The sequence below is a fragment of the Grammomys surdaster genome, unplaced genomic scaffold, assembly GCF_004785775.1.
Source record: "Grammomys surdaster isolate TR1022 unplaced genomic scaffold, NIH_TR_1.0 354, whole genome shotgun sequence".
Classification (NCBI taxonomy): domain Eukaryota; kingdom Metazoa; phylum Chordata; class Mammalia; order Rodentia; family Muridae; genus Grammomys; species Grammomys surdaster.
The window spans coordinates 563088-575882 of NW_021604773.1; the positions used below are offsets into that span (position 1 = coordinate 563088).

A 12795-nucleotide genomic window follows, 5' to 3' on the forward strand; every position below is an offset into this window, starting at 1 on the left:
GAGACAGGGTTTCTCTGTGTAGCCCTGGCTGTCCTGGAACTCACTCTGTAGACCAGGTTAGCCTCGAACTCTCAAACTCAGAAATCCACCTGCCTCTGCCTCCCAAGTGCTGGGATTAAAGGCGTGCGCCACCACCGCCCGGCTCCCTTTTGGTTTTTCAAGACAGGGTTTCTCTGTGTAACAACAGCTCTGGCTGTCCTGGAACTTTCTCTATAGTGCAGGCTGGACTCAACCTCAAACCACAGAGATCCACCAGCCTCTGCTTGTGGTGTGCTAGGATTAAAGGCATGTCCCACCACACCTGGCATCCTTCTTTCTTGACAGAGCTATGTAGCCCAGTCTAGCCCTATTAGATTAGGAACTGAGGCTGGGGATGTGTCTAGCAATTTGTATAGCAAATACAAGGCTTTGGGTTGCACCAAAGAAATTAGATTAAGGATTGTATCCTGACAAGAGGCTCTAGCAAGCAATCTCAGATGAGCGGCTCACTAGTTTCTGAGAAGAGTTTTGTGTCAAGGCGCCCCCCCCCCCATGTTAGCATACAGAAGATCCAGTTGTCCGGCCCCCAGGTACCTAGTGATGGTTTAAGCCATCACCTCCTGCTGCCAAGTTCGGCAGGTGTGTGCTCCTGATAAAAACGCTCACCCACCCCAATTCCCTCTCTGTCCCTCCCCCGCCCCCGCATGTATGTGTGTGTTCTCTGCGATCTCTCTCTTCCTATTTCTGTCTCTGGTGCCCCCTTTCTGTCTGCCCTTTGTTTCTTATGACTCTGCTCCAGTCTGTCTGCCTTTACCCCTTCTCCAGACCTTCACTCCTGTCCCTTCCCCCCCCCGCCCCCAAATTCTCTTTATAGCAGATCTGTCACACGGTGTAATTTCTTAGGGGCATACCTTTGCATGGGCCCACCATGATAACCACTCACAGCATTTTATTTCATAACACCTCCACTCCTGCATCTCAGATGAGAATTTTTTTTCCTCTCTTGTCAGAAGGCTCCAACTCCCTTCTCCTTCCTTGTCACTGCCTGCACCATGATCCCGTCTTTCCCTTTATTCTTGCATGAGGTTAGAGAATGTGGTATCTTTCGGCAGTCGGTTTATCCGCCGTGCGGGTCAGGATGATCTTGAGTTTCTCATTGTTCTGCCTTTACACTGAGTGCTGCTGGGGCCACCGCAACCGATTCTATAAGGTGCTGCGGATGAAGCTTTGGGTTTCCTGTATGCTTAGAGGCTAGCACCGCCAACTTCAACTTTTCCGCAAATCCTGGCTCCAAACACATGCTCTTAACCCAACTGAGCCTCCAGCCTTCGCGTTCAGTCTTTATCTATAAAGTAGGAACATCAACTTGGGCAGGAGGTGAACTTCAAAATTTTTTGTGTTTTAAAAACTCGGTCAAGATTTCCACTTCGCCCTCACAGTGCGGCCCCGCCCTTCTCGCCTCCAAGGATGACGCCACTGGCTGAGTTATGTAGTGACGTCATCTCCGGGCCGCCTCTGTTCCAGCCCCTCTTCGGAAACGTCCGACTCCTGGGACCGGTCTCCGGCTTTCGGTTAAATTTTTTTCCCTCCCATTATTCTCCCACCTAAAACTTTTGGCTCTTCCCGCCTTCCTTCAAGCTAGCAATTTTCGGCTCTTCTCGCTTGCTTTGGGGCGAGTTCCTGAAAGTCATTTACCCTTGAGTTAATTAATCGCCTTTCTAGCCCCACCCGTTCAGCTTATTCGCTAATTCCTATTCGCTCGGCTCAATTTATTTCGGCTACTTCCGCCTCCTCCCGGGATCCCTTCACTGACTTCGGCTTTTTCCGGATTATCGCAAATCCCCGGGGTTCTCCAATCCCGAAGCGCTTCGGCTATTTCCGGCTCTCCGTGCCTTCTCTAGTCCCACCCCCACGACCACCCTTGGTTCTTTAGGTGGGTCTTTGATCCGCTTCACGTTGCTTCAGTGACCTAGATCCTCCTTCGGCTCTTTCAGTCTCGAGTTAGTCTCAGCTGTGTTCGGCTCTTTCCGTCTCCTCTCCTCCGCCTCGCCCTTCCGCTTCGGTTCTTTCCGCCAGCCTTCGGGCGGGCTGTCGCTGCCCTTCTCCACGTGACGCTCCTTCGGCCTCTCAGTTCCCCCCTCCCTCCACGCCCTTCCTCCAGCTTCAGCCTCTGTGCTCGTCCCGGCCGTGCCGCCATTTTGTGTGAATTCCTGACCGCGGCGGGGGCCGGGCAGCTGGGGCATCTAGGGCGGGCAGACAGTCGGCCCGTCTCCATAGCCCGTTCCCTCTTCTCCCTGATTTTTTTTTAACCATCCCCTTGCTCGCTCTCCTCTTTCCCCCCCTTTCCCTTCGCTTGCTCCGTTGCGCGCGGCCCGCGCTAATTACACCCAACCACCCACTAGTGTCCGTGTCCCCCCGGGTCTCAGGCCTTGGGGGCCCGCGCGTGTGTGTGCGTGTGTGGCGGAAGGGGACCTCTCGTCCCGATGAGGGTCCCGTGCCCGTGAGCGAGTGACCTCAGGGCCAGGCTGCGGAGAAAGCAGGCGGCGGGCGGCCTTGCCGGGGCCTAGGCCTCGCGGCCTACGTGGAAGTCAGCTCAGAGGTGATTCCGAAACCGAAAAAAATACTATATATCTCTATATATGCCCAATTCCCATCAGGAGCCCCGGAGAGCTGAAGTGTGCCCCTCCCGCCACGCCCAAGCAGTCCTTTTTCGTGCATTAACATCCCCTCCCCCTCAAAGGAACGATGGAGGCCGTGCCCGGGACCCCCCCGCCGCCGCCATCAGAGTCGCCACCGCCGCCATCGCCACCGCCGCCATCAACGCCTTCGCCTCCTCCGTGTTCCCCCGACGGCCGCGCGGCCACCCCGCACCTCCTCCACCACCGCCTCCCGCTCCCTGACGACAGGTCAGGCCCCCCGGCCTGGGCCGGGCAGCGTCCCCCGTGGGGGGGGGGGAGGAGGAGGAGGAAGGGGACGGCCGCCATGTTGGGCCGGGCCGCGGAGGAGGAGGAGGAGGAGGAGGAAGGGCGGGGTCGGTGGGTGTCTCTAGCTCGCTCGCTCTTTCTCGCTTCGCTTTCTCTCCCGGCCTCATGCGTTGCCCCCCCTCGCGGCGTTCGCCCGCTCTCCCTCGCTCTCGCTCTGTCTTTTTTTGGGCGCCATGCTGAGGGGAAGGTGAGGAGGCGCCCCCCGGACCCCCCGCGCCCGCCGGTCTGTCTGTCCGTCCGCCCGCCCGGGGCACGGGCCGCCAAGGGGGTGGGCTTGCCGAGGCCCATCAGCCTCCTCGGCCGCCCCTGCTCCCGGAGCTGGCCGTCAGCGGCCTGTCGCCTGGCTTCGGGGAAGGCTTTTGGGGGAGGGGCCCCCCGGATTCTCTTGTTTTAGGGGGATCTCCAGCTTACAGCTCCTCTCTTAGGGGGTTGGAGTTGGGGGTCTTCCCAATCCCCTACAGTATCCTTTCTCCTGGGGGAGGCATACCCTGTCCATTTTGGATAGGTACCCGAGTCTAACGGAGGCAGAAAGTGGGGGTTTGGATCAGCCTTTGCTCTTTCGTTCTAAGGAGGGCTCCTTAGGATGGGGGCTCTCGTGCACTTTTAATTTTTTGGCGGGAGGTATTTTCTAACTACTCCCTAGAAGGCAGGCAGGTAAGGGGTGCATTTCCAGCTCCTTTGATGAAAGCCCCTGACTTTTTTTGGAAACCCTTTTTTTTTTTCCGAGTCTCTCTCTTTTTGTAGGTAGGTGACAGTGGTGGAGGGTCCTTAGTCCTAAGTCTTTTTTTTTTTTTTTTTTGCTGGCGGGGGGGGGGGGTTGTGTGAAGGTTGCTTTTCCTGCATTAGATGGTAGAGGAAGTTGGCCACCGCTTTCTCCCGGGCATCGCCCTTCTTTGGGGCAAAATAGGGTGCAATCGCTCCCTCGGGAGCAAAGGAGACCTCCCCTTGTACTTTGGCAGGATGTGAACTGTGGCGCCTCTTGTCCTTTTATTAAGTGCGAAATGGGTTCCCCACGCCCTTCTCTGGCGGGTGAGAATGGGACCAGCCCCGCGCGTTTTGAGGATGAGGTTTGGGGCCATTTTTGCCCTGCTGGAGCCGAAAGATATGGGGTACATGGTTTGCTGACTCCTGGAGGCTGGAGTGAGTAGGTTTGAAAATAGAAAGGTCGGTTTCAGGGAACAGAAAAGCTAGTCTTGCAGGCAGGGGTGGGGGTAGGGTGGAGAATGCACTAGACAGATGCCTCACAGCCGCCTAAGGAACCGCAGAGGACCCCTTCAGACATGGGTCTCAGCCCTTTCTCCCCACTCCCACCTCCTGTTCTCCCTTTCTCCTTCACAGACCCTCCTTTGCCTTTTAAAAGAAATGCCACCCACATTCAAAGACACAGGTGCAGCCGTTTGGTGAGCTTTTTTTACAATTTTTTTTTCTGTTTTGTTCTAATTAAATGTATCGTCCTGGGAATCGCAGCCCTTCGCAGCCAGACTACAGTTCAAGGAAATAAACAGATTAGCGGAGGTCTGTTCGCTAAGCCCACGTTGGGCTTCCAGGCCCTCTCGGGGGCAGGTGCTTTACTCAAAGGTGCTTACGAGCTTTATCCGACCTCTAAGGAGTTCTCTTATGTCAGAAGTGTATGTCTTACAATGGGTTGGGATGGTAAGTAGCCTCTTTTATTGAGTAATTCAATTATCTCCCTCTTTTCGTCCCTTCCTGCCTGCTTACTCCTCGCCTTTAGACCAGAGCGATGCTTGAGAGTAGATCTATTATGTTCAAATCAGGATTCTAATCTATTGAGCCCTTTTAGACTTGCACATCCTTTCAGTGTTTTTAATTTTTAAAATTTCGATGTACACAGTTTTCTTAAAAAAAAAAAAAAAAGTGTTACTGTAACATGACAAAAATCCATGGAAAAGGCCCAGTATATTTTCAGACCCTTGGTGTCCCTCTATTTTCATCCGTTGCTTTGTCCCCAGCCTTCATGTGAAAGTGGCTACTTCAAGTCCCCCTGGAGGGGATAAGCTTACAGAATTTGGTTTATACTTGTATTCAAGTTAAAGTCACACCCCCTTGCCCTCCCAGAAAAGACTGTTGCAAGCAGGCCCATTTTCCATATTTTTTACTCAAATGTTACTTTCGGTGATAGACATTTAAATGGAGCAAGTCATTTGTAAAGTACTGTCTAAGCACAAAATGTATCTGTAAACTGTGTCAAACCCTGATCTCTCCTGTCTCCACTGCTCTTTGTTCAAAAGCACATGCCTGACTGTGAAAAGTCGATGTAAAACGTGTCCCACGCCCAGTCATGTTGGAGAGAACATGTCCTGTCCTCAGTCCCCCTCACCCTACACATACAAGTTAAACATCAACGAAATCAGCAGCAATGGCTTGCAGGACCTAACGCTGTCCTTCTGATGTGTTTTACAAGCATAAGTTCTTCTGTAAAAGACAAAAACACGTTGAAGTTCCATTGTCCCCCTGGCCCACTTTTGGTCCCTGGAGTACTTTGTTAGGAAATCTTTCTCACACAAGCCTAGTCCTTCCAAAGGAGCCTGTTCCTTCTTTGCGTTCTTAGGGGAAATGATGTCCATCTGCACTTGAGGACCCTGTAAGCCGCAGTTTGTCAGGCCACTTGCTTTATTCCTTTAAATGCAGTCACAGTTTTAACTGCCATGCAATGGTGGTCTGATGTAAAGTCAGCTCTTTGAGGAAGATATTTCCAGAACGTACAGCATTCCCGAACAAAATGTCTAAAGCACGAACGCAACACACTATCTAGTGCGCTAGGTCAGCTGGAAAAAACATTTGAAGGTTCCCATCTTGTGTAAAACTCCTCCAGGAGCTCAGAGCAGAAACAGTGTCAGCTGATAACCCTTCCATTCCACGTGTTTAGAATTACTAAGTTATAAAAGACCATTTAAACTTTAAAAATAAAATGTTAGGAAATGGGATTCCTTTGGGGAATGAAAATTTAGCAGTCATTTTGCTGAACATGAAAATATTTCCTCCAAACATTTAAAAAAGCTCTCAGACATATCCCTGCAAGGATTTATTTGTTTTTGTTTTTTTATTTTTGTTGGCAAAGGAGTTCCAATGTTACTTGTGTTTAGGTGTTCCGTATTTTTGAAATGTCACAGTACTACCTTTTTTTTTTTTCCTCCCTAAACTGATGTACCAGTATTAGTTAATGAAATTAATGGATGTTGCAAAAGCAAAAGAAAAGGGTGTCGCTGGGAATCCCTGATTTTAACAGCAAATTATATACTTTGTAACCTTGGAAATTGTTGTTTCCTCTGGATGAAAGTTGTCATTTGAAAGTAAGTCAAAATCTCCCAGTAGGAGCAGAATGGGCTTTGACCATGACACTAGATGCTCCAAGGCAGAGTCTCCAGCCCCAGTTCTCCAAGTTTACTCCACCAGAGAGGAAGATAATCATTCAGCATATGGGCTTTCTAACTCCTAGTCTGTCTTCTAAGGGCTTTCCTTCATTCACTCTGAGGTTTAGATCTTTGATTTTTTGACAAGACAGACCTTTCTGGAGTAAAGAAAATCATCCTTGTGGTTTAAGACCTATCCTAAAGGGAATTTGTTTGGGAAGGCAGGCTGTCCTGGCTGCTCTGCCTGGGGAAGGTGGGGCTCTGGAGTTTGTTCCCGTACAGCTGAACCCTAGGACAGGTTCCTAGGCCCTGGCACGGCCTCCTGTCCTGCCCGTTGCTCTTCCCTATGGCTGGCTTGTTACCAGGTCAGATTCTCCACTTTGTTTTGTGGCAGGGATGGGAAGGTTGGGGGACTGTTGAGTCCCTAGAAACCTTTTTCATGGGGTTGAGGATTAGGGATCCGTTTCCAGTGAATGCCTCTGTTGAAAGTCACTGATTAATCTGCCTCTAGGTTTTTGGATAGCTTTAAGTCAAACCAAATTCAGGAAACCTACTTGTGGTCTCTGTGGATGGACTCTTCTAGTTGTACCAGAGTGGCTGATTCTGCCTGCCATGGGATCTTAAGTGATATGGCTGGAGTTGAGCCAGGCTCATGGCTGTGCCTCACCACTGCTGGGGTGCACAACAGGCAAACAGGAAGGTTGCAACTTTCTGGCAGTTGTTACTTGCTGACTGCTTTAAAGGCCTGGGAGGAGCAGCCTGCTCATTGGCAGAGGTAGTGGAGGAAATGGTCTAGAGTCAGTTACATAATTAAGGCCTCATAGACTATGGCAAGCTGCCTGTTTGGATAAGTTAAGGCAAACTTTCCAGCTCTGGCTTTCCAAGTTTTGAGGCCTCATCTGCTAGGAAGCCGTTGCGTCTGTGAGTGCTGTAGATGCGGTTAGACAGTGCAGCAGTTGAGACTGTGTAGTGCTGTGCCACAGTGAGGCGGAGTGTTTCAGAGTCAGTCTCAGGCACACTGCCCGTCGAGGTCGTCCTCAGCTGGTGTGATAGAAATGAAGACACAGCCTCTTGGTTGGTGCTAGTTACAGCTACATCATCATAGAGTGTTTCCTTAGGATGCAGGCTGTCTGCTGGGAGTAAGGAGCTTGTTTCTCCTGGCCAGAATGTTCCTCCTAACAGACAGTCTTACTCTATTCTCCCTGCTTCGGTTGTGTTGATTGGTGACTCGGCCCCGTTTGTCAGGCAAGTGGTGACATCTCTGAACACTGGTGATGGCAACAGGATGTGAAGGAACAGTGTGGGTATTTGACAGCAGCTACTGCTGTCCAGGGCTGGTGTCCTCCAGCACCAGTGCTCACTCCTCAGGGTCATCACATTCCAATGGGCTCTGCAGAGCACCGACACAGTGGCTGCCGCCCAGTGCCTCAATCCTTACTGGGAGAAATTCTAAATAGAACACTGGTGGTCCTGTGTGTAAACAGAAGCAGGATGTGTCTGATTGAGGGAAGTTCACTCATCTTGGACCTCTCAGGTTCTGGACAGCTTTCTTAAAAGGAGCCTGGTGGTGACTAAAGTTGATGGAAGCCATCTTGTGGCACTTCTTGTTTAACAGTGCTTGGTATAGATGGTAAAATGGTCCAGCTGTCTTGAGCCAATGCCCAGTGTACTGGCATGCATTTGCTTTTGCAGTTAGAATAGAGTGAGTCAGCATCCCAAGCTGAGGTTGGCCCCTGAGAATCAGGAAGCTGGGGATCCAAAGCCAACTCCATTCCTACTCCCTCCCCTTTGCTCTGCTTCAGCAAACCCTTCGTGGCCCGAACCTCTGAGGGCCAGGTCTGTTAAACTCCAGGATCGGTCGCCCCTTGTAATTTGGCTGAGTCCCTAAGAGTTAGTTAGGTTTATTGAGCAGCTAGGCTTGTCCTGCCCTTTGCTTGGAACAGGAATGTTTCACATTTCTGTTTTGGTTTGGATACTAGGGGAGAAACTGTAGGCCTTGCACCTGCTAGATGGCTACTCTACTTTGTGTTTGTGAGGCAAGGTCTCACAGTTTAATCCATATTGATCTCTAACTTTTTTTTTTTAAGATTTATTTTTATTTATTTGAATATACTGTAGATGTCTTCAGACACACGAGAAGAGGGCATCGGATCCCAATACAGATAGATGGTTATGAGCTACCATATCGTTGCTGGGAATTGAACTCAAGACCTCTGGAAGAGCAGTCAGTGCTCTTAACCACTGAGCCATTTCTCCAGCCTGGCCTCCAACTCTTAAGCAATGCTCTTCCTTAGACTTATGAGTGCAAGCATCACAGATGCGCCCCCCATGGCTGACTAGCCCCTAGTATTTGTTGGTTTGCTGGATTTACAAGAGTGGGTCTCACACAGTAGTCCTGGCTGGCATAGAAGACTGGGTAGCTCACCAAGCTGAGGCCAAATGTGTGGCAATCCTTCTGCTTCTGCCTTCTAAGTGCCACAATTACAGGTGTGTGTCCCTGTGTCCTTTGGCTTTCTAAGGCTAGGTCTGAGTTTTAGCACAGCTGTTACCTCTATAAGTAGAAAAGCCAAAGGATAACTATCAGGTCCTGGTGCAGGCTTCCCATACTAGCTCCTTAATCTGAGCATTTGCTGGGAAATGAAAAAAAGATGGAGTCACAAAAAGTGCTCGATGTGGGGACTGTATGTGACAGATGCTGTTTCTCCCAGTGTACTCCCCTGAGTCTGCTACAGTAAGTACTTCAGTACTTCCACCCTCCACCCCTGCACTGTCTTAGATTATTTTTATTTTAAAGTGTGTGTGTATTTGTGTGTGTTCTCATGTGTACATTAGTGCAGGTGTTTCCAGAGGCCAGAGGCTGTAGAACCCCTGGAACTGAAGTTATATATCTGGGGTCTGGAAACTGCTTAAAAGAGCACTTAGTGCTCTTAAACACTGAGCCATCCCTTTAATCTCTGTCTCTCTTTCTCTCAATCTTTTGAGATGGGCTCTCATTCTATAGTCCAGGCTGGCCTTAAACTTGAAGAAGTCCTTCCGCTTCCACCTCTCAAGTACAATGTGATATAGTACATTTTCTGTTGTTTTGACTCAGGTTCTCAACTTGCTATAAAGATCAGGCTGACCTCAAACTCAGAGGAATCTGCCTGCCTCTGTCTCCTGAGGTTGCGATTAAAGACAACCATCACTGTACCCAACTGATAAGCTCATTCTGGGCTATGAAGCTCATTATGTATTGATATGTCTGCATATTAGACAAACATGTCTTCTAGAACTCACTCTGTAGAACTCTCTGAAGAGTTCCAGAAGAGGGTAGAAAATGTAATTAAATGAAACTTCTTTATATTTACACAGAATGTAAAGGAGGTATAGATAAAAGGCAGATAGTTTGAGCCTGGCATGATGATTAACCCTAGAGTCCTGCCTTCCCTAGAATTTAAGGCAGGCTCATGGCCAGCTTGGGTAATTTAGCTAGATCCTGTCAAGATAGAAATATAAAATAGTACTGACTAGGTATGTGTGTATCAGTGGTGTTTTGCTTGCCTGGCATGTAGGAAACCCTAGGTTTCATTCTCAGCTCCAATACTGCAAACAAGAATGAAAAAGAAAGAGATTTTAAAACTGCTTGTCTAGCCTAGGACTCTGCAGACTATTGCCTTTGTCCCAAGTCAGATTTTGTAGGCTGAATTTATCTGCACAGCCATACCTGTTTTATCCTTAGTAGCAACAGAACTGAGAAATTGAGACAGGGAGCATGTGGCCTGCGGAAAAAATGACAGCATATACTTGGGGCCCTTGACCAGGTATGCTGGCCTTTGTACAGAGTGGCCATAGTATGCTTCTACAGGAGCATCTGGGGAGTGTAGGTCCTGCAGAGGTGGGCAGCACTGCCAGCCTCCCAGCCTTCAGAGGTTCAGTTAGCCTGTATTCTACTCCTGAGCATGTAGAGACCCAGGCCCAAGCTTTTCAACTACAACGTGGATGGATAGGTTTTTCCTTTTTGAGGTGGATTGAACTGAAGAGTGTTCTAGATAAGTGCTTTACCGCAGAACTATATACCCAGCCTCATGGATGGGATTTTCATTTATGAGAACTAATCCAAAGTCATAGGGCACATGCCTTTAACCCTAGCACTGGGGAGGCAAAGGCAGGCAGATCTCTTGAGTTTGAGGCCAGCCCGGTCTACAGAGTGAGTTCTAGGGCAGCCAGGGCTACACAGAGAGACCCTGTTTCTCACCCCCCTAAAACAAAACAAAGCAAAACAAAACAAAAACAGACACCAAAACCAGCCCTTACTCAGTGGTTAAAGGTGCTTGCTGCTTTTCCAAAGGATCTGACTTCTGTTCCCAGCACCCACATCTATCTGGTAGTTTACAACCACCTGTGACTGGGGAGTCTACCACCTTCTGGCCTCCAATGGTACCTCACACAGACATAGACAGATGTGCACAGGCATATATACGTGCACATAAATAAAAATCTTTATAAAAATGGTCATACAAAAGCAGGGAATATAGTTGAGTACTGCAGTGCTTCTCCAGCATGTTTCATGTTCAGTTTGTTAGGTGGCAATATTGATTCCCCTAAAAAAGTGTAAGGCAAGGTTTTTGTTCAAACTAGGTAGATATTTCTGAGTAATAGAAATGAGGGGGCCTTGGCTTTGAGCCATCCAAAGCTCCTCAGCTGGTACCTTATGGCTTAGCAAAGAGTGTGATAGTTACGTAGATTTATCTCCTACAAGAGCCTTGTATCTGCAGAGGCCTCTTGCTCTGGGCTGGTTGCCAACTGGTGGGAGTCAGACAGTAACTACTCCCACAGAGGAAATGGCAACTTTGTTTCTGGGAGGTTCCTCTGGGCTGGCTTTTTAGAGATTTCTGTGAAGTTGACTTGTGATTGAATGAACCACAGTGTGGGGGCTGCAGCTTGTAAAATACAAGTATCCATTTCCTTGGGGAACTTGGAATTTCTTCTTTTGGGGTTTGTATCGCTTCCACCCCAAGACAGTGTCTCATTTTAGTCAAGCTGTCCTGATCTGATAGAGGGTTCCCCTTCCACCTTTACCTGATAAACCATCTCATCTCAAATTTCATCCATTTCATATACATATGGCTTATTTTGTTTAATAAATTATTCCCTATACAGATGATTTCTAGTTCTCTTAAGGCTAGCGATAAAGAGCTGGGCTTTCGGGTCAGAGTCCTGGTTTCCATTTTCAGTTCTGATTCTTGCTGTGATCCTATAGGCAGATTCCTTCCCATTTCTTAGCCTCAGTTTGCTTATCTGTAAAATGGGGGTGGCAATAAAGCCCATGGTAATGAGAGGAGGCAAGCATGGGTTCAGCATGGAGCTACAGATGTCAGTAGTGAGTAGTGCAGACTGCCTTCTGACTCCACAGGACCCTAAGGTACAGAAAGCAATACAGAGAGAGGTTTCCCAACTCTAGTCTGTCATCCCCCCCCCCTTTCCCCCCCAAGTGATGTGTTTTTGGGAGAGCCACCTTTTTTTTTTTGTTTGTTTCTTCAAGACAGGGTTTCTCTGTGTAGCCCTGGCTGTCCTGGAACTCACTCTGTAGACCAGGCTGGCCTCGAACTCAGAAATCATCCTGCCTCTGCCTCCCAAGTGCTGGAATTCAAGGTGTGCGCCACCACCACCCACCCTTTTTGATTTTTAAAGTGAGTGTCTTGCTATGTATAGTCTAGGCTGGATTCAAAATGGTTGTCCTCCTGCCTCTCAAGTACTGTGACTATAGGCATAAGCTCTCACAATTGGCTTGAAGCTCTTTTTTTTTTTTTTTTAAAGATTTATTTATTTATTTCATGTATGTGAGTACACTGTCACTCTCTTCAGACACATCAGAAGAGGGCATTGGATTCCATTACAGATGGTTGTGAGCCACCATGTGGTTGCTGGGAATTGAACTCAGGACCTCTGGAAGAGCAGTCAGTGCTCTTAACCGCTGAGCCATCTCTCCAGCCCAGGCTTGAAGCTCTTAAGAACTAAATATTTAAAGATTTATATTTTATGCATATTAGTGTTTTGCCTGAATGTATGTGCACCACGTGAGTGGCTGATGCTCACAGAGGCCAGCAGAGGCCAGTGGCTCCTCTGGAGATAGTTATGTTCCACATGGGAGCTGGGAATCTCACAGCCTCGGGAAGATCAGTGAACACTGATGACCCAGATCTCCAACACAGAGTTGGAGTTTACCAAAAGACATTTTTAATACAGATTTTACACATGAGGAGTAAGAGAAAGAGAACACTTCAGGAAAGGCACACCTGAGAATGTGGCTGTGGGCTCCATTAAGGATTTTGTTTGAGACCATATGCATGTAATCCTAACTGTCCTAGAACTCGCTCTGTAGATCAGGCTGACCTCAAACTCCGTGCCTTTAATCCCAGCACTCATGAGGCAGAGGCAGATTTCTGCCTCATGAGTGCTGGGATTAAAGGCATGGACCACCA

The 12795-nt window shown here is 48.8% G+C and overlaps 1 protein-coding gene and 1 long non-coding RNA gene across 10 annotated transcripts in view; one reads left to right on the forward strand and one right to left on the reverse strand.

Moving 5' to 3' along the window:
• The window catches only part of LOC114631207, a 2596-nt gene extending 572 nt beyond the window's left edge, over window positions 1-2024 (reverse strand). Inside the window, exon 1 of the long non-coding RNA XR_003712927.1 lies at window positions 891-2024. This is a non-coding gene — a long non-coding RNA (uncharacterized LOC114631207). The remainder of the gene's footprint in view (window positions 1-890) is intronic.
• Zc3h4 (zinc finger CCCH-type containing 4) overlaps window positions 1486-12795 on the forward strand; it is a 37435-nt gene continuing 26125 nt past the window's right edge. For 2 of the 9 annotated variants that reach the window (XM_028779496.1, XM_028779500.1), the window contains exon 1: window positions 4191-4363. In XM_028779496.1, coding sequence (XP_028635329.1) covers window positions 4200-4363 — 164 coding nt within the window. In that variant the 5' untranslated portion in view covers window positions 4191-4199. Of the gene's footprint in view, window positions 1913-2719; window positions 2886-3045; window positions 3151-3403; window positions 3424-4190; window positions 4364-12795 lie in introns of those variants that run through there. The other 7 variants (XM_028779499.1, XM_028779497.1, XM_028779502.1 and 4 more) reach the window with 7 other exon arrangements.